At 42.1% G+C, this 22,303-nt stretch overlaps 1 protein-coding gene across 1 annotated transcript in view; it reads right to left on the reverse strand.

The window, feature by feature from the left end:
* Window positions 1-22,303, reverse strand: part of ADARB2 (adenosine deaminase, RNA specific B2 (inactive)) — a 299,619-nt gene that overhangs the window by 15,650 nt on the left and 261,666 nt on the right. Inside the window, exons 6-7 of the mRNA XM_418563.8 lie at window positions 20,942-21,093; window positions 4,502-4,670 (exon numbers count right to left, since the gene is read on the reverse strand). Coding sequence (XP_418563.5) covers window positions 4,502-4,670; window positions 20,942-21,093 — 321 coding nt within the window. The remainder of the gene's footprint in view (window positions 1-4,501; window positions 4,671-20,941; window positions 21,094-22,303) is intronic.

Here is a 22,303-nt window from a genome sequence, read left to right on the forward strand (position 1 = left end):
CTCCAGTTCCCTTGTGGAGGTCGACCAAGGAAGAGGGTCCCAGGGAAGCGCTGTGTACTGCAGAACTCAAAGGGACACCCAGATAAAAACTAATTTTTGTTTTAAGTAAATCATTGAATACTTGGACTTAGATCCTCAAAATAACTTTCGTGCATTTGTATGTGTACGTATGACCTAGGAGTGCTGGTTTATCCTATGTGTCTGTTGTGTCATGGTGGCCTCCTCCACGTACTCCCAGTGCCAAACCAAAGGCAACAGTCATCATTAAACCTTTCCATGCAGCTATCTTGGAGGAAAATACAGTTATTATGGATTGATGGATGCTGGGATAAATATTTTCTCCAGTTTCTCTGCATGGAAGAAACACAGTGGCATGGTGAGACTAGGGTGTGAGCCAGCTCAGACGATCTCCATAAGTCAGAAGACAAAGCTTAAAAAATGGAAGGAGGTTTATGGACTGTGTGGCAGACTTCCTGCAAAGGACCACTGTATGAGTGGGTTTGCTTCCACAAGAAAAGTAGATATTTTGGTGCTGCGATGTTGACCTGAGATGTCTCTGTTGATATAAAATTGTTAATACAACTACTAATTGCCATCAAGAAAATGTTAAAGTACGTACAAACTGGTTCCCCAAACAGTTGCTCTTTTGCAGAATTATTTTGCTCGTGACATTGCTTCTTTTTCACAGTGTACATTAAAGAGGGAAATGAAAGTCAGAATCCTAGGTGTTAGTGTAACTACTGAATTTGGGATACAAAGAACATGGTTGAACCCTAAACTATGCAACAAGAAGGCTGCACTGTGAGACTCACAGAACTTGAGTGTAAAAGCCAACACTCTCTCAGAGTGGGTTACCTGGGGATTCATAGAACCCTAACTTTTAATTTGCACATATAAATGCATAAGTTTCTAAAGCCAGAAGGAGCCACCAAGATCTAGTCTGACCTCTTCTATTGCATGATCACAGAATTTCACCTCATAATTCCCTGCCTGAGCCAAATAACATGAGTATTCATGCCAGAAGTGTTTGTACTTTAATTCAGTAAGGGAATGGGTATGATACCAGGCTGTTTATTCTGCAATCTCAACACAGCCACAGAACTCAAATAATGCATACCAAGCATCAAATCCTCGCAAATTTGTGTTGATAATAAAAAAAATTGCTAAATTCCTTTGAATAACAAATAAATCTGATTAAATTGCTCTCTGCTTGTGGCTATCCTATGAGCAGGAAAGAACATAAATTCTTAGATACATGATTTATAGAATATTACTCACTTTTCTGGGTAACTCTATTCTTGAGTCTTTGATATTCTGATAGCAATGTCCTTTGCAAATAATGTGAAATGATGTATATTTTAACAGCTACTGGTTAGATTCTCAAGGGGAAACATTCTCTAATAGCCCAGCGCTCCTGAGGGGCTTTTATAAGCAATAAAATCCAAAGTATACAAGTCAGACTCTTTGTCAAATCTTGGTTATACAAACATGAATTTCAGCCTTAGAGATTTTTTTTTTTTTTCTGTTTGTGAGACAAGTCCAGATGATGTGAAACCAAATTCCTGCATCCTGCAGACATTTGAGGAGTTATCTGTCTGTGTGTTAGAGCAAATATTTGGAGTCTGAAGAATGACACAGAAACCGCCTTCTGGTCTCTTGAGGAGGGTAGACAGGGGGAGGAAAGGGCCCTCACACAGCAATCTCCTCGTTTGCTGTTCTCCTGTCTGTACTTTCTATGGCCAGAGAGGTAGAATGTAAAAAACAGTCCTATATGTGGTGAAATAGAGGTTTAGCAACAAAACCTTTGACTTCTTATGAGTGAGAAGGAAAAGAAGGACAAAACTGATCAGAAATCATATTTAATATGGTAAATTGAAATTTGGGATTAAGTTTATTGAAGATGCTATATCCAAAACTTTTCTCACCACTCTTTCCTAAGCCCTACCTAAAATTTCTAGCAGCCCAATTCCCTGGCAATGTACTCATCTGTGGCCTGCCATGAGGGACTGCTTATTTTCTGCCACGCAAGAGATTTTTTTTGGTGAATGCTTCCTGCATTGATACCTCGTTTTTACTAGCACATTGATTCCTGCACCAGAACTCGTGAACCCAGCTGACAGTGTGACACAAAAATGTGTAGTCTGCAGCCTGGTGGAAACAAAGTCACAGAACCTAGTCTCACAGTGTGACCACAGGAGAAAAAGGAAGGGAAATGTGTGAACTTGAGGAGTAGCTGTGGTTGGGAACGTCTCTAGAAAGCCTTGTTCACTTGCTCAAGGTCTCAGAAAGATTTTCAACAGTCAACTCTCTGTTCTCTACGTTATTGAATGAATATTTCTCCTCAAAATTCTCACTTAGATTCCCTTAGTTGGTTTCCACCATTTATAGTCAATGGAGCTCCTTGCACCATGCCCATAAATAATCTCTCCTATGACCATTTCCTAACTCCAGCCTTCCCTTTTACAAAGAATGATCATTCCCCTCTTCCTTGAATTTCTCAATCTCTTTGCTTTTGTGATTATTTCAGAAGTTTTTCTATCCACTTTCCTTGTATCAGAGCTCTTAACCTGATCAAGAAGCAACCAAGGAGCCAACATGCTTGGAAGTGGTGATTTTTGCAACACAACCCTACCACAATTACTACAAACACTGCTTTTCCCTCTCCTTTTAACTGGGCATTTAACTGTCCCTTGTGAGAGTAAATATATGCTGCTCAAAGCAGAAATTAACAATTGTTGATTTTTTTCTTTGTTTTGTACGAGAAAATCCCATGCCCAGTTGAATTATAGTGCAAAATACACATTGCAGTAATTCACACAATACTGCAATAATGACATCAACGATGAGATTTGTATTTTTTTTAATAATTGAAAATATTGTGATGAATTTTTTTCCTTCACAGACATTAAAGCTGTTTAGATATGTGGCAAAAAGGAAAGGATTCTTTGATTGTGCTTAGCAGATGTGCTTGGAGAAAACCCAGCTTCCAGTAATGTGAGTTAGAGTCAGCATCCCCATCAACAGCAAATGTAATACTATTTGCAAAGCTGATATTTAATTCACTGGTTAATGACATTCAAAACCTCAGTGCAATATTTCAATTCACAAACTTGAATTTGTTTATTTTTTTGAGTCTGCATTTGGAAAACCCAACTGCACCTGAAAAGAGTGAGAGAGATCTGCTGAAAACTGTGTGTGTTTTCTGTTATCTCTTTATGAATAAATGAAAATATGATAGCAGAAGATGCTCTTTTTCTGTCATGTAAACACAATATTTGTGATGATTACACTTAGAAGAGTGTGGATTTTGTCTTCTGTCCTTTGAACCTTTTAATATTTCCATTTGTTAGTTAGGTTGTACTTTTTTTCTGTCGAAACGCCAGGCTTTGCTAAGCCTAAAGAGAAATTGAACTTCAGTAGGTCATCCAGCTAAAGCTAAGAGAATAATTTATACATTTACACTGAACAAAAACATGTTTTTAAAAAAGATTTTGTTTATGTTGACCTTCAATAATTGAACCAAATTCTGGGCTGCTGTAATTTGACTGAGATCTTAAGCATGATATTCCAGCAGAGAATTCTGCCATAACGTTTACATTTTTTACAGCTACAATGTACTGTATTCTAAATATAGAGCTCCCCAGGGAGGTGTTGGAGTCACTGTCCCTGGACGTGATCAAGGCACATGTAGAGGCAGCACTGAGGGACGTGGTCAGTGGGAGGGGAGTGATGGGTGGATGGTTGGACTTGATGATCTTGGTTGTCTTTTCCAACCCTAACAATCCTATGATTGTATGACATCTAGCTAACACACACAATATATATACATAATTATGAGCAAAAGTACACATGTATAGGTGTATACTAATAATATAGTAAGTATGCATCCCAGTGTGTGCATTTTGGTTTCAATTTGTGATAACCTTCATTTGCTATTAGTTAATATTGTAAATATTAACAATATTGACAAATGTGTTGATGTTTTACGTACCACCATGAAATAATTATGAAATATTTGTTATTCTGAAGTTATTCTACGTAAAGTTATGTTATATGTGCAAGACAGAGTAGAGAGTCACAGAGGTGGGTGTGACATGAGAGCTCTGCCATGACATTCAAAATAGTAGCAATATTCTTAACAGCACTTAGGGCACTTTATCAGTGCAGATGAGGTCAGTTTATCTGCATGGTGGTTGGTTTGCAAGCTTTGCAGTAAATGATCCAGTAAGAGCAGAGTGTATGTATTTCATTTGCACACTGAAATTCTACTGGCAGAAAACGCTGCAAAGAGAGTTTATATTTTTGCCACACTGTAAAGAGCAACTAATGACCCACAGAGAATTTGGGAGACCATTCTATTTACACCACCTATTTATAGGATCTATCTTTGCATACAAGGGGTAGGACCTATGAGCTATTCCCGACCAGTAGCCATCATCCTCAAACTTCATTTCCACATGCAAGCAGCTTCATGACGCATGCACATGAGATACAACAGTACCTGGCGATTTTGTCAGTGCAGGACATGGTGATGAGCTGCTCACCCAGCAGCACGCCGTCCCACGTCTGAGCTGCGTTATGGCACCGCACCGGGATGGTTCCTTCTCCAGACTCGATCTTTGTTCGGAGGTGCCCTCGATATTTTCTCACTATGTGTTTGCTGCTGTTCACTGCACAAAATTACAAGAATGGCAATCGTTAATTGTTTTTAGATGCCTTTTGAAACTAACAGGCTGGGTTGATGCCATAGCTTGCATTTGCAGAACCACTTGCAGAGGTCCGTGAAGCTGAATGCAAAATAAGACAAGACCGTAGCCTAAGCAAGGAGCACGATGGAGAAAAGTTGGTGCTTCCCTGCATGATTTGCTTCTCACATACTTAATACAATAATTAACATATACTGATGTGAAGTCACCACTTCCTACCATGTTTGAAAAGAATAGAGGCATATGATTCTTTTTTTTTTCTTTTTTCCAAATTTCCCATGCTAAATATTTGGAATTTCCAATGTTTGGAAAGCCTTGGTTTAAGAACTGCAACCAAAGTCTCACCTGTGCAAGCCAACTCAGTCCAGCAGCCTGATGTGATACCCAGTGGCCTTTTCTGAATCATTTCAGAGCAGAACTTCTCGTTTGCTACCAAGGAATTTCACATAAAATTCTCAAAAGCTAAAGTTTCAAACTCTGGGTCTAAAGCAAATTATAATTTGGCAGTTATTGCTTGCCTAAATTTCCTCCGTAGTGTCCCTAATGGGAAGCACACTATTGCCCTTTGTCAAACTGGTATCTGTTATGACTTTGCCATGATACTACATTTGAATACGAGGTGGCTGCCTTTGTGGCGGTGCAGGGCAAACAGCTAATACACTTATCCTGTGCTGCAGTGAGTTTAATTTGCAGATAATAAATTAAGTATTTTGCTATCATTTTCATGAAATGAAAAAAGTGGGAGTTCACTATCAAAATTACTCTTTCTCTCTTATACTAATTATTTGCCTCTATGTATTTTGGTTGCAAAGAGCAGCAATGTTGAAAAAGGAGAAAGGAAATCCTCTGGATCTCATTCTTACCCTCAGGGGGTTTAACTGGGGAATACTTTCTGCATGCAACAGTCCTTTCACATTGCAGCTCAGAGGAAAAGAAGGAAAGGCAGTAGGTACACGGTGACCTCTGCTTTCCAGGAAAGGAGTGCTGCTTCTACAGACATGAGGCTTTTATCCAATTTCCAGATCTCCAGTGTATTTTTCCATGGCCCTTAGCTGGACCAGAAGGTTTCCGTTGGTGAAGGTGGTGCTCCTCAGCCCTTAGTGGTTATGTTATCTGGCTTCTTTCCTCACATTGAGTAACGCTGGGTGCCACAGGTTGGCTGACCAAACCTCTGGTCACCAGCAGCAGCGTCTGTAGTGCTCACCAGCCACTATTGTCTTCCTCATCCTGTTCCTCACCATCTTTTCTTTGTGCAACTGCTGCCTGTGCTGTGAGCTCTGGTTGAAGCAATTGATTGACTTTGGCTGCTGCCAATTGATGACTTACAAAATGAGAAGAGTAAAATAAATTACTTTGGCCTGCTGGGATTAGCAAAGGCAGCAAACACATGTAGAACAAACAGCAGAATCAGCTGTGACCTGCCAGCAGACGCAGCGGCTGAACCCACACAGATCATTTCCTCTTGGATTCCTTCCTTCCTTTTTAAGTCTAAAAATAGGAATCTGAAAACGAGCAGCAGGCTGGGCCAGCTTGGATGGAGTGGCCACAGCCAAAACTGATTCCCACTCAAACCCAAGCTCCATCCTACCTACTAGATACATATCTGGTGTTCCTTGTGCAGCATCATCCAGAGGATGTCTGCTGTGCTGCATTTGTGTGGGATTATCTGTCTGGGAACTGGTCCATATTTTTATGGGGACACTGCAGGAAACTTTCAAAACATGATTGGAGCAGCAGCGAGCAGCATGTTTTATTATTAAACAACAGAGTGGTGGGGAAGGAACCATGAAATTTGAACAACAAAAGGAGAAAGTGATTGCTTCTGCCTAACAAATGTGTCTAGCTGTGCAACAGAGAGAGATGTATGGTGAAACCCCCTTGCCTCATCCTGCATACACCCAGATCTGCAGCATGACAGAGCCAGATCCCCTCCACGGGAGCAGTGAAGCAACTCGAGGCTATTGCTGTTTCAACTGGAAGAAAGTTTTACTTTAAGCAAATTGGTTCTCTTTTCCTAAGCTTTCCCGCAGGTAAAATGAAGATAATGATGCTTCCTTGTTCTGCAAATTCATTTAAAGGCACTGCTCAACATGTATTGATGAGAGCCAGATGTTCTGCTTTCAATAAGGACCTACCACAGGAGTCCACCTGCGGGAATTCCCCTAGCACAAAATGATTTTTTTCAACATTTTTTCCCCATCTTTTTTAGGAAAGTATTTTCTTTTACTAAGCATCTCTGCCTCCATTTCTGACCTCAGTCTGCACCCACCTCTATTCCTCATCTGTGAGCCCCCCTATCCATGCACTCGTCCCCTTGACCACTTTGTTTCAAAAGTGGTTCACACAACTGATGCTCACATGTTTTGCATGCAAGGGGACATGCAGTTGCTGGGTGATTTTAGTGGCCACATGAAGAGATGAGCAACTCATTGTGTACATGACTTTGATTTCACCTTCTAAATATTATCTAGGGAGGGGCAGAGGGGAAAAAAACCATCAGCACTGCCAAACGCTGTTGAGTATCTGCGGCATTTAAAGCCCAGGCCCACAATTTAAGGGGAGAGCATCTGAAACTCTTCTGTGAATTGAAGTGGGTTTACTGATCCAACTTCATTTGTCTGTTTTACGAGACCCAAACTACTCCAGGTGTGGTTGCTAGTGTAGCATCTCAGACCTGGCCTGCACATACCCAGCGCTGAAAAACAAAGTTTTTTAAAGCATTAAGAAATGCGTGTGACTGCACAGATCATCTCATTTTCCAAATGCTTGCATTAACTCAGCCCATGTATCAAACTTTGCTCCCTTAATGCGCTCCGTACCCACGGTGCAGCCAAGCGGGCAGCATTAGCTGATAGGATTCGGGCAGCTGGGGCCGGCATACGCTCACCCTGGGATGCACTCCCACAGCACCGATAAGGGGTTTTAGCTGCTCAACTGCTATTAAATTCAATGAATAGGGTGTGACTAAAACCTTCTGCTGTGCTGCCTGTCTTGGGCTGCTCACATTACTGGGATAGCGGCACACATGCTGCAAAAAGATCCGTAGCATGCTTAGGAAATACTAATAACTCAGAGCTCCGAATGCTTTCAGAATGATAATGATTAAATAAATCCAGATTGACAATTGCAACATGCTTAGTCCATTTTTTTTTTTTTTTAATATTAAATAGTTAAATAGTGCAGGAAGATAACAAATACTGAAGAAACCAAAAGATGAGTTTTGTGTGTTCTACACAGACTCTGGCGCATGATTGCTGGTAGTAAGAGATGTAGCCCACGTGCTGGTACAGCCTGCTATGGATCATTTTAAAGCAGCCTCAGAAATATATTTATTTGTGTAACAAAGCCACAAACTACAGCTGACTGCTGTTCTGCTGTTCAGTATGATCAAAGCATCAGAGACTATGAGCACTGCTGATCTTTCCTGTGCTGCTTCTCCAACTGCTTAATCTCAGCTAATTGCAGGGGAGAAGGCGTCTGAGGATGCCACTTCAACCAGAACAAAATGTCAATTTAAACCAGAATTGGAAAGGACAAATTTAAAAATCATTTGGAGTGGATTTATGATGTGTGCTGTGCTCAGATGTGGAAATTACTCCTGAGAGTTTCTAAGATAAAAAGATGCTGGATTATTAATTATTGGATTACGAATGTACACAGGTGGCTTGTATTCAGAACAGCATCTTGAAACCCAGTGATTTCAAAGCTTTCCCCTTATTTTCACATTTTCTCCAGGACTTGTTCTGGTTCAAATGCTAATGAAAAAAGCTACCTCCATATTTATTATTTAGTTGAAGAGTGAAGTGGAAATGGACGGTGATTAAACAGAATCACACGAGTAAGGCTCTGTCGGAGATTTTGCATGACTGCCTCAGAGGTTCATTTTCTATTTCCCTGCTTCAGTGGAGTCTGCTCTCTCCTCATGAAGGAAGAAATAAAACAGCATATCTTGCTTTTTTTTTTTTTTTTTTTTTTTTTCCCAGTGCTGGACCCTCCATTCATCACAATGGTTTATAAAGCTTCCTTAGAGTGGTATGAAACAAAGCGGTGAAGAGAGAACTGTTAACATCTGACTGCCTTGGTGTTTTGATGGTTACTAGAGGTACATACTCCTCACACTGATGCTGGACAAATGCATGATATTCCAGTTTCTGGAAATGCTGCAGTGAGCACACTGAATGCCTTAGGCACATCTGCTTTTCGGGGAGGTGTGGGTGGCCAAATTAGTCTCTGCTGTGGTGTGCTTTAGCAACCGTCAGAAGGTGAGCCTGAAATGTGATGGCCCAGCTTTGGAAACTGAGAAACATCAGGGATATTCTGAAAGGAAGTTGGGTTTGGGAAAAATAGAACAGATACCTCCACAAAGGAGGTTGAACTGTGGCTACTGACTGTGGGATTCATCACATCAAGAGCTAGGCAGGTAAAGCCAGCGGTCTTGCATGAGGATCTATGTAGCTCCCACTGGAGCGAGTGCAGGGATGCATCCTTCCCCTGGGAAACATACACATCCGGCTTGCATGTGTCAAATGTACATGCAGGTGAATCTCTTAAAGTCCAGACATGCTTTAAATTGCAGGCAAGGAGGTCTGTTATATCTGAGCCCAGCCCCAAGAAGCTCTTCTGCTCCCTCCTAGAGACAGACAGCATAAAATCATGAATCACAGAATCATAGAATCACAGAATCATAGAATGGCCTGGGTTGAAAAGAACCACAATGATCATCAAGTTTCAACCCCCCTGCTATGGCAGGGTCGCCAACTACTAGATCAGGCTGCCCAGAGCCACATCCAGCCTGGCCTTGAATGCATCCAGGGATGGGGCATCCACAGCCTCCTTGGGCAACCTGTTCCAGTGTGTCACCACCCTCTGTGTGAAAAACTTCCTCCTAAGCATCTACATGTTCAGGCCATATCTGGGAGTTGGACCATGTCGTTAAGACAGATATGCAAATATTAGTACTGAATACAAACCTTATTCAAGATCTCCTGTGATTTGTGAAACTGAAGTTGAGTGTTGAAATTGATTTTCCTTATCTTTTCCCTTTTCTGTGTGCCCTTCTTGGCTAACATCCTGATTTTGGACAACAATCAGATATCCCATGGCCTGGTAGGTGATATATTTAGGATGTTATTCTTTTTCCTCATCATTAAGCTTCAAATAACATTTGTGAATCTTTCCATCTCCTTCATGATTTTTTCATCTGCCAATAATTTCAGGTGCTATACAGATAAGGTACAGATACGAAATCGAAGGGAATCTGTCCATTCATAATACATCAATATGTGGCAGTTAATCCATATTATTGACGGTAGGAAAAATGTAATGTTTGAACTCAAAAGAACAGAAAGAAAATGACTGCATCATTTGCCCTCATCTGTTTTAAATGCATATTAATTAAATGAACAAAGAGCACCACTGTATTTTAAAGAAAACGCTTCATTTTGAACCATCAAAATGAATGATGGTGACTGAAAAATGATGGTGACTGAAAACATCCCTCTCATTTTAAAGAAAGAGAGAAAGGAAGACACAGGGATCTACAGACCAGTGAGTCTCACCTCTGTGACAGAGATCATGGAACAGATCCTCCTGGAAGACATATTAAGGCACATGAAAGACAAGAAGGTGATCTAAGACAGCCAGCATGGCTTCACCAAGGGCAGATCACACTTGACCTATTTAGGGGCCTTCCATGACAGCACTGGTGTACAAAGGAAGGGTAACTGATGTCCTGTACTTGGATTTGTGCAAGGCCTTTGACACTGTCCTGCACCATGTCCTTTAATCTAAACTGGTAGATAAAGAGTTGGTTGGATGTTTTCAGCCAGAGGTTTGTGGGTTCCATCAAATGAAGAGTGGCCAGCAGTGTGAGGGAAGTGATTTTTTCCCACTGCTCTGCCCATGTGAGGCCACATCTGGAGTATTGTGTCCAGACCTGGGGGCCCAGCACAAGAAAGTTGTGGAGATGTTGGAGTGGGTCCACAAGAGGGCTGCAAAGATGGTCCCTTCCAATCCAAGCTATTCTATGATTCTATGATTTTGATGTTTGATGAAGTTCTAAGTGAGTCCTTCTCTGTCATCAAACTTTAACCCTTGGGACAGAAACCAATAAACCAACCAACCAACCAGAGAAATACATCAAAGTATCTACCTTACAAAAGAGTTCTGTTTTTGAGGAACCCCTGGGATCAAAATAGGAGTAACTAATTAAAATTCTCTTTAAAACAATTTGTTGACAACCAAGTCATGCACGAAGAGCTATAAATAACCATTACAGGCAAGGAAGAGCGAACAGTTCTGGGTCAGGCGTGACAGAAATCCTTCATGCCACCCACAAACTCAGTCTACAGACTCCAGCCTATTCTGGGGAGAAATGCATTAGTATGTTGAAGCCACAAGCAGAGGATCCCTCCATGGAATTAAGATTCTGTTCGTGTGGCAATCAAGGAAAGTAAAACTTGAACACTCCAAGATTATTATTTTTAATTACTAATTGCTTCTCTCATCTAAAATTAGATGTGTAATGCCATTACTTTTGAAGTGCAGCTGCCCTGGAGAGAAAAGTCTGGAGACTTGGCAAAGGGCTGCAACGGTGTTGTGAAACTCCGTTATGGAGAAAACCTCTGCCTCTGAAGCACCTGTGAGCCTCATCACCAGCCACAAAGGTAAGTTAGCTGGTCTCCAGGTCAGCATCTGAGAAAACAGTGAAGGGAGGCTGTATGGGGACAGAAGGAGACTTGGTGGTTCACCTATATCCTAAGCTACACAACATCATATCTTCTGCTCATTAAAAAAAAAAAAAAAAAAAAAAAAAAAAAGGAAGAAGTTTTTCTCTTACAGCTGGGCTTTATCTTTCAAACATGCTTTCTGTGAAAAATTGTCAACATTTCTGAAGTTGCCCATTTGGCGGCAAATCTCTCCCTTGGTATGTTTTAATCAAAAAGATTACACATACACAGAGAGAATGTGTTATTCATCATAACTCTCTTTTCTTTATCAAAGAAAGGGGAGAAAGGCACTACAGAGGGACGTGGATAGACTGGATCGATGGGCCGAGGTTAACTGTATGAGTTTCAATAGGGCCAAGTGTTGGGTCCTGCATTTTGGTCACAACAACTCCAGGCAACCCTACAGGCTTGGGGAGGAGTGGCTGGAAAGCTGCCTGATGGAAAGGGACCTTGGTGTACTGATGGACAGTCAGCTGAATATGAGCTAGTAGTGTGCCCAGGTGGCCAAGAAGGCCAATGGCATCCTGGCTTGTATCAGGAATGGTGTGGTGAGCAGGACTAGGGAAGTAATCCTGCCCCTGTATTGAGCACTGGTGAGGCCTCACCTTGAGTACTGTGTTCAGTTTTGGGCACCTCAGTACAGAAAGGACTGGAGCAGGTCCAGAGAAGGACAACAAGGCTTGTGAAGGGCTTGGAGAATATGCCCTACAAGGAGAGACTGAAGGGCTGTTTAGTCTGGGGAAAAGGAGGCTGAGGGGAGACCTTATTGCTCTCTTCCAATATCTGAAAGGTGCTTACAGCAAGAGCGGGGTTGGTCTCTTCTCACTGGTGACAGGTGACAGGACAAGGGGAAATGGCCTCAAGTTGCACCAGGGTTTAGGTTTAATTTTAGGTTGGATATCGGGAAAAATACAGAGAGGGTTGTTAAGCACTGAAATAGGCTCCCCATGGAGGTGGTTGAGTCACCATCCCTGGATGTGTATAAAAACTGTTTGGATGTGGTGCTCGGGGACATGATTTAGCAGAGGGTTGTTAGAGTTAGGGTAGTATGGTTAGGTTGTGGTTGGACTCGATAATATTTAGGGTCTTTTCCAACCTGAGCAATTCTATGATTCTATGAAATATGCTGTTACTCATGTGAGTTTGGGATTTTTATTGTTTGGAAATTGGAATCTTCAAGAGTGATTTAAAAAAAATGTTATGAAAGAAATCAGCAAAAAAGTGAAAACAGAAGATGAAGTCCATAAGGTAGAAACAACAGAAAACTGTCAATAATATTTCTGCATTACGATGAGCTTCAGCCCCCAAAAGGTTTCTTTGAGCCCTGAGAGACTGTGGCTCCTGCTGCAGCCCCTTACTGTATTTCAGCTTCAGTTTCTGGAGCTGAAGATGGTGATTACTGAGTAAAGTCCTATGGTCTCTGGTTGGCCAAACTGAATCACCAGGAAATGGTCCCTGTTGGCCTTAAAAATCTGAATTGTAAATACTGAATTTTCCCGAGTAAAGAATATTCGGAATAGTGTTTAAAAAACACAATGCATTCCGTTTTAATACCTTACTCTGAGCATTACTTACTCTTCCTCAAAGTTGTGACAGCTGGATACCTTTTACTGCCATTTTATTAACATGGAAATAGAATTAACCAGAGTAAAGTGAGTTGTTTGAGGCTAGCTAGAGAAGCAGTAGCACTGTCATGGCTAAATTAAATTCTGTTTGTTGCTCTTACACAGTTGTCTTTAGAAAACTCTAAGAAACTCCCCAGAAGTCTAAGGACTTTGAAAAGTCCCACAGAGATCTTAACTGTACCCGGAGGATCCTGACAAGCTTTATAAAACTTATCTCAAAAGCTTTACCTGTGACTTCCAGTCAGTGGAAGAGTTTGACCAAACTAGGTCTGGATCGATATGGTTTTTACCACAGAGAGTTTTCAAATTATGATTTGATATTTTCTGCCCCAAATACTAACTACAATCAGGTGAGCACCTCAGTCACTGAACTCTACCTGACTATTGGCTGGTTGGGGCTGGTGCTGGAGCAGCTATGTCCTGAACATGCGGCCATTTTGTCCATTCTGCAGAGGATATTGGAACCCTGGAGATCACGGACAAATTCTATCTCTGCAGCTTGCCTGGGTGAAAATTTCTACTGCTGTTCTGAAAGCTTCTCAGCCATGGCCTTTTGCTGAGTAATGTAGTGTTTTTATCACATCTGAACACTGCGTCCAAATGCAATGTTGTACAAAGCAGTAAAGCCCAGCAACAAAGCAAAATCAATAAACACAGTGCAATTCTCTTTTGTGATTCAAGCATTCTGTTAAGTTTTGGATATGATTACAGCTGCAGAAACCTGTTTTCCTGAATCCTAACAAACACAGTTTGCTTTACATGAAAGCTTTTCAGTGCTTTGGCCAATGCTGGCTTTGAACTTTTTTTTACAGGTTCAAGCTTCAGTTTGAGTCTAAGTGTTCCTGTATGAAAAAACAAAAAACAAAAAACAAAAACCAACACTCCAAATTAAAATGATACATTTATTTTCTACCCCTAGTTAGTATGCTACTAACCAGAAGATGAGAACAATATGTGATATAATCCTATTTTCACAAAATTTCTATATTTAAAAATCTTGCCTAAAAGATTTCGATTTCTTTGCAGCCAGTACTTTGAGATCTGATAGTTGCCCGTGAGATGGTACTTCTTCAGTCATTTTATAGAAAAACTCCACTAAAAAGATTAAATAACCAGTCTGGTGGAGATAAATAATAAAAAATGAAGCAACAGCAAACTTTCAGAAGATGATTATTTGGTATCAGAGCTCAAGAACTTCCAGTGTAGCAAAACCAGAGTCTCTTTCAAGGGTCCATTCTGTAGTCCAGTAGGATAATACCAACATTGAAACCACCTGTCCTTCACAATCTCACTTCACTCAGTCCTCTGCCTTTCTAAGCCAGGGGACCACTAGTTTCCCTGGTAGGTCTATGGATAAGAGATGAACTGGGCATTGGCCAAAGGTCCAGTACTGCTGACTGTTTGGGATAACAGACATCTCCTTTGGATTATCAAAACCAATGAGATTTACACCACTCAGAACACTAGAACCAGATAATCCCCACTCTGTATTTGCAGAGCCTCTGGCACTGTTGCTTGAGTGATGGGCCCATTTGAGCATGAACATGTAACAGCTCACACTTCTGCAGATCTTTCCTTAGGCAGCAACAGAAAGGCTGCAGAGCTCACAGCAAAGGGCGTGGGCCTTCCCACATTTGTTCCTCCCTACCCTCTGACCTCAACTTTCTTCTTCTCCCTCCTCTATACTCTTGCTCTGATGCAGCTCTGGAAGAGTTCAGAGTGAGTAGGAGACGCTGGTGGAAAAAAAGCTTCTTGCAGTGCTGAAGGAGTTCAAGCTGCTGTCTGCAGGACTTTCATGGGGTAGGTTGAATGTGTTGGAAGATGGACGAAGGTGGATTTCAAAGCTTTCTAAAGTCCTCACCTACTTCTTGCAGGCCTTACATTACTGTCTTCTACCTACACCCTGCAAGGCAGAACAATACCAACTCTCCAGATTTCCCATTATCACCATAGTCCTCCTGTTGCAGAGTCCCACTGATTCTTTTCCACCACACTTTCTTCTCCTGAAGTCCTCTTACCCACTTTCTCCTGCAGAAGAAAGTTCTCCCTTGGACTTTTGTTGGATGCTGGGGAGAAATCCAGTACATCTAAACCTGGGAAGGACCATTGTTCACACCCCAGGCGAACAGAAGAGCATGGCACCTGGGCTGGGCTCTGTTGTTGTCCTCTCCCATTGCTCCCAGCCAAGTGTGACGTGAGTACATAATGGAGAACACTATCCAGATCTGTGGTTGTAACTAACTTGAGTGCCAATAGCCACAATCTGAAAGAGCATCTCAACAGTGTGAGAGGATAGTCTTTGTGTATGAAGATGAGTGCTTTCAGACCTGAAGACGAGCATAAGGTCCTTGGTAGTCCAGCTTCTAGTCAACTGAAAAAAATCTTTGCATTTCCTCTGTATTTACTTTGGCAAATTGAGAATGTGCCATTGGTAAAGACAGGAAGGGACCATTGCTTCAACAGGACTTGATCTCAAAGGAAGCTGACAAAGAGTGCTGTGCTTAGGCCCCCAAACCCAAACTATTTGGACCATCTCAATCTAGCCTCAACAAAACGAAAGAACATTTTCACCTCACCTTTAATAACCAGTTCCCAAGCATGTGAACTAATTCAACAGCCTCATGCTGTGTCTGCACTTTTTGCAGCATCTTATACATGACAAAGAAATCTAAATTGACCACAGAAATTAATTTAGTGCTGCAATTATTTCTCCCAAGGCAGTGTTTGGTGTTAAGGCCTACAGTGCTGTATGTATTTTTTTCTTTCATGTTACTTCTGGGCATGGTTCTGTATGATAATTTTTTTTTTTTTTTTAGTTCCCCCAAGATATTGTTCTGCTCAGTCATATGAAAAATAGGAAAATAATGCACCTTCATCCCTGTTCCACAGACAGGTCATTCATCATTGTAAAATCGACTTTACAACCTAGGAGGAAGCTGCTCCACGCTCTGAATAGCTACGAATTTCCAAAATGTATTCCCAAGAGGCAGCAGGCCAGCAGTCACAATGGAACTACAAGACACCTGGGAGAACTTGTACAATGGAAACACTGCTCAGGATGGCAGTTGCCCTTGATTTTCCTAACAGGAGCATATAACAATATGTTAGAATTTGCCTTTTCCAATAGCTACAGATATCTGATTTCTTTTCAGGTCACTGAGTTACCTAGATGGTTCGTCTTGAAATATTTTTTCCCCCTTATCAACAATTTTTTTTCCCCCCCATTTAAATAACACATGGGATTGGCAGAAGTAAGGCAGAGATTTCTTTCCTTATCTAGTGACTGGCAACCATGGCAGTAAGCTGGAGCTTGATGATCTTTAAGGTTCCTTCCAACCCAAACCATTCTGTGATTCTATGATTCTATTATTCCCCTTGCACTTTTTATAACAATTACCAAAATAAAAAAATTGGGGTGTTAATCTATTCCAGGTGGTATCATAAGTGCCCTGAATGTATCTGTACCCCTGATATCTGCCTACAGGATCCTGAATGCAGAGCTCTGGGGCTGAGAGTTTTCTGACAATTAGAGATCATTTGTGTCCACCAAGTAGAGATGGACATGCTCCTGATGTGGTTTCTGCTTGAATGTGGCCTTCTTCAGCCACTCTGTCCAAGCAAGCTCCATCTGAACATGGAGTGCTGAGTCTCCAATGTGAGCAGGACAATGTTTCGGGGTACCCTCAGCCTTGGGGGTTAGCAGAGAACATTTTGTCTGAGAATGAGATGTAAAATCCAGCAGTCAGGAGCACAAGCAGGGAAAGCACAGGCTTTGTGCAGGAAACACATGCTTTAAGTAGACAGAGCAAACTTGTTGTTTATCACTCAACTTCCCAGATTCTACACAAACTTCAGTGTACACCTTATCCCCATCATATCACCTACTCGGGCAATGATCCAGCTCACGTGCTTGCAAGTGGATCCTGTTAAATGAGAACTCTGCTGCACGCGTGTGTATGAGAGCTTCAACACAGCTGTAGGTTAATAGGCAAGCAGGAGGAAGACCCCTTGTGGAGCAGATGCAATGGTGTGTTTCAGACCTAAAGAGAGCATGGGTTGAAACAGGAGCTGGGCTATCAAAAAGTCAATGGTACAAGGCAATACAGCATGTTAGCAAGAGACAGAAAAGTAGCCCAGGGGACAAGAATGGAGATGAGCCCTGGGGCAGATTCTGGCTATCTCTTTGGCACTCTGTATATTGAAAAATAGTACATCTCTAGGAGAGAGATGGATGAAGAGGTAAAATCCTGCTGGGAAGGATGAGTGGGGAAGTTGAGAATTTATTAGCTCAATTTTTAAGCAATTCATTTTCCTTTTCAAGAGGTTCTTAAAAAAGAAAAAAGAAGCCAACGAGTCAAGAAGCCTAAATTAACTAGGAAGGTACTTCAGCAGATCAAGGGCTTGATTGTTCGGTGGTTTGCTTTAGATTCAGGAAAAGGTGCAAAATATGCAACAAATATTACAGAGCAAGGTGTCCCCATGGCTGCAGCTGCAGCTCATGAGCTGGAGTGTGTGTGCTATCAGAAGTCAGAAAGTCAGGCACAACTTGCATGAAAACGTACGCAGAGGGAAAAGGTACTGGAAAAGGAGGTGACCTGACCTACAGCACTGATGCTGCTTCTTCATGGCATAGCGCATTACAGCCTTGTGGGTGAGCTTGGAAAATGAAGAAAGGAGGAGAGCGTTGGGAAGGAGACTGGCTGAGAAAGATCCAGGACAAATCCATACAAATCCTCACAGCAGTCTGAAATACCTTTGGTATTTCCCAGCCTCCCATTCCAGACACCACTGACCCTGGCTGGTCTCTCCTGCTATCTACGACCCAACACCTCTCCACTCAGCCTCCTCCCTGCACTCCTGGACTGTATCAGTCTCTTACAAAGCTTCAGGTTTCCAGCCTCCTGACCTACAGACACCAAAAAAGAGTTGCAGAACTTCTCTCCATGCACACAGCAGCCCTGTTACAAATGGACTTTGCCTCTTCTCTAGAGCTGTCTTGAGATACATCAGCAAAAAAGTCTGCTCCCTTCCGATTCATGGAGGGCATCATTGGAAATCAATGCAAGATTTGCTCTTTTTGGCCCTAATCTTACTTCTCCGAGTGAAACTGTCATGGCTTTGGACACCCTGACCTCTCCTGCTCTGCCTGGCAGCCATTCACAGGAACCACAATAAGGTCAGATTCTTACATATGCAGTTGAGTTGCTACCCAGCACTATCCAGCAAGAAATAAACTGGGTTTCAAGTATGTGCTAGCTTATCTCCTCCCTCACCAGAGCAAAGCTCATAAGAAGAAAATGTGAGGCCTCCCCGAGGGTGCTGGGAAGACACGGCAGATAATGGGAAATTTTTGGAAGGAGATTTGAGAAGTGGATTTTACTCACTCCCTGTATTGATAAAGGCTTATCATGCTCCTTTGCAAAAACAGAAACCACATGGCGAGACACTGTTTTTAAATGTTAATGCATCTTTAGAGAATAATCAGCAATGTTTGATGGCTTGTGCTAGCTCTAGGAGAAGCGTCTTTGTTGTTTAAGAAATGAAACAGCATTCATCTGGAGTTCCTTGTCATTACTGGATGAAAGAAAGGTTATTTCTGTAGTTAAAGAGAGGAGGAAAAGAAAAAAGAGAAGATGTGAATGATAAACATTATAAAATACTTATCTTTCCAGATGTCTCTGGGATAATGTGAGCTAAAAGGAAATGCTTATCTCACAGAAGGACAGCTTTTGGCAACATACCTTTTATACAGAGCTAAATGCTTTTAAGAGCATGGGACAAAGGTGGAGGGAACTGCTTAAAGCAGTGAAATACAAACCAACTGGTGCCCCTTCAATCCTATTTCTGCATCACATTGTGACCTTCATTAAGTCACACAGACCTTAGTGTCTCACTTTTTAATTCAGACAATAGCTGGTGTAATAACCACCAGGAGAAGCATTTTCATGGCCCCCTACAAGCTCACCCTTTGAATGCCTGGAGTTGCATGAAAAAATATTTTTAATGTAGCTTGTTACATGCACTGTCAATTAAAGGAGCATTCCCTCATCAGTTGGTAGCATCCAGTCCTGGATAGTCTGTGGCCATTCTTGACAATGGCTCACATCTAAAAAATAACAAGTTTTCGGTGCTTTCACTTCAGATGTCAAGGAAGGAAAACATGAGGGTGCTTAATCAAACTTAAAGCCTTTTTTGATATCTCTTAATATTAAAGTGTGAGGCTAAAATCACTATTTGTATTTGACATTCACAGACACTTGCTTTTAATTTTATTTTTAAGATGATGTCTGTGTCTCCTAATTTTGCTGCCTCATTCTGAATTTATCTATTTGCTGCTTTCTTAAAAATTTCCTTGCTTTTCTTTATTTTATATGCCCTACTGACAGAATGTAGAAATCACATCAAAAGAGGAAGAGTATTCCTTTCTGAATAGGTGTATTCTCGTTTCTTGCTCCAGCAAGCTGCTGTTTCACACATGACAAAAGGATTCCAGTCTGGAGAGAATAATGCTTAATCGTTAATAAATAACTCCTACAAATAAAAACTAGAAGTGAAACCACGATCAGATGAATTTTCCTGGGAGGCAGTCAGGTTGTTGTGTGACCTTGGATGATTAATTTTACATTCCTGTGTCTATGCTTTTCCCTCCTCTCATTCTTCTGTCTTGCCTGCTTCACAATCAAGGTAGTCAGGACAAGAACTATTTCTCATTATATGTACATTTAGCAGTGAGCACTATGAGTATTACAGCACAGTAAAATGCATGTGTGAGAAGTGGTACCTCAGGATAGAGGGAAGTGTGCACTTTGTGAATAATGAAGTGGATCATAGGGTGACAGACATCTGTGATAGCAAGCCACAGTTCTCTTGAGTCCCTTGTTCCTTAGTGTGACCATGGCCTGGGGCAAAGGTGGTGCAGGGGGTCTGTAACTGTGACATGCCTCTGCAATAGTGGGACAATGTCAGGGACAAGAATGTTTGTGGGGGGCTGGTATCATGAGATCACTGGGACATGAGATGGAGGTGAGATATTCTTTCATGGCCAACATGCTCTTCAGGTCTCTTGGTGGCATTCGCACTGGCTCAAGGCCTACCTTGTTCACCTCACTTGCAGGGTCACCTCTAAAGGACAACTCCCTGTAAAGTCACATTCCTGTTTGAATATCATAGGTATAGGACCAGAGACTCCAAAGACTGCCTGGCAGACTCCATCTAATTTATCTTCCATGCAGTGATCATGCAGTTGATTTGACACAAACAGGACGGTCTGGGAAGGATTCTTCCCAGAAGGCTCTTGACATTGTTTGCTTCAAGGGAATCTGGAATGAACCTGGCTTTCAACCAGTGCTACAGGTACCTGATCTCATCTAATTGCTCCACCTCAGAATCCAGCCACTTCAGTTTGGACAGTTCAGATTTGGTATAAATGCAGCCCTTTAACCCATCCGTACTGCCTAAACCTCAAGAAAAGTTCATGCAGCGTCAAATGTATACCTGACTCTCTAGTCCAGCCCATGGCTGTGGCTCCAAGAATCTGCTTGATCATGAGGACCCTTCCCAAGGTGTCTACTGATTAGTGGGGTTGCATTTCCCACCAGGAAATGCAGGCTGTTGGGAACTGCCCAGCAGAGCCATGGAGCCTCAGGCAGGTAGAGAAATTACAGTTCTTCCTGGCCACAATTTTCCCTCCCAGTATGGGGGAAGGAGCACCAGCTGCACAGACACACATGCCACGCACCTTGCAGTGTTTCTGCTTTCAAGCAAAACACGTTTTCTGCAAGTCAGTCAACAAAGAAAGAAGGATTGGTCTTAGGACAAACAAACAAATCTACAATAAAAGGCAAAAAGGGGACAAAAAGAGAGGGAAATATTTTCTTCTTACAGTCAGTTGTGATTTCGTAGGGGGAGTTGAGGCGTGCGTCCCCGCAGGGCGAAGTGCTCACGTACAGATGGAACAGGATGTTCTCCTGCAGCCTGTAGCCTCCCTCTTTTAATCGCACGAAGATTGATCGCTCCCAGTCTTCTCGTCGTTTGCTATGATCACAAGAGAGGTTCCAGGTCATTTGTTACACACCAAATCAGAAACAATTCTGCTCTTTCTATCTGTGTTTTTCTCCGTCTTTGTTTGTTTTTACTAGCACCAGGCATCATATATTTTGCTTGCTGACGAGGAGAGAAAAACAATAAGTGAAGAAATGTTTGAAGGGGTCAAAACTGTCAATGTGCTTTGGCTTGTTTACCTGGAGTCTATTCTAAAAACAAAGCACAGATGCATAAACACGTTGATTTTAAAGAGGTTCTGGCACATGAAGAAAGACAAAGTTCTCTTAGACTCTCAGCTGAGAAAATCAGCTCTGCTCATCACTGTGCCCAGCCACGTATTTAAATCCCATTAACGTGACTGCAGCCAAGATGCGTGTTCATATGCTCCACTGGAAAAGGTCGCTAACAAAGCACCCAGAGTGTATGACCCAGTCAACCCTCCTGCTCCCCAGGCATTGCTCTCCCTCCCTGTTCAACCACAGCTGCCCATAAGCTCTCCGTCTCAGCTAGCAGCACCTCCTTGGTCACTTGGCATTTCTTGAAATCAGAAAGCATCCTGAGAAGTGCAGACAGAACTTGCACAGGCTCCTTCTTGGCTGAGCTGAAAAAGATACTTACTGAGGTGAAGCTTTTGTCTGTGAAGTGGTTCAGCAGCTAGATGGGGACACAGCACTTACGTTCCATTAGCAGCAGCTGCCGGGGAGGCCCAGCCCTCCCCATCCTGCAGTTTGCAGCAGCTCGCATTAGGGCTGTGCTGTGTGCGTTTCTCAGATAATTTACATTTGTGAAGACATGGGTGATTTCACTGACAGACAGCTGCTTCTGATATATACATTTGGGTGGTGATTATCATTTTGAAGGTGAAAATGTGATCAGTGAAATTCTAATGACAGATGCTGATGCTCTGGTCCTTCCCTCAAAAATTCAAAGGCCTTTTTGTAAGAATGCCTCTGAGTAGAGCTGCATCTGCAGGTGGTGGTTTCCTAGAAGGCTCCTAATAAGCCGAAGCCCTACCCATTTAATTCACACCAGGATAGCCCATCAAGTGACACAACTTCTGCTCATCTCTGCACCTTCCATCAGTGCAAGCAGGGCTGCTTTTACCCAGCCTCAGAGCAGTCCTTGAATTCCATCCAAGCTGCCTCTGCCTGCTTTCTCCTGGTGCAGACTCGGTGTTATTGAAGCTGTTTGGCTGTCACTC

The sequence above is a fragment of the Gallus gallus genome, chromosome 2 (assembly GCF_016699485.2).
Source record: "Gallus gallus isolate bGalGal1 chromosome 2, bGalGal1.mat.broiler.GRCg7b, whole genome shotgun sequence".
Taxonomy (NCBI): Eukaryota; Metazoa; Chordata; class Aves; order Galliformes; family Phasianidae; genus Gallus; species Gallus gallus.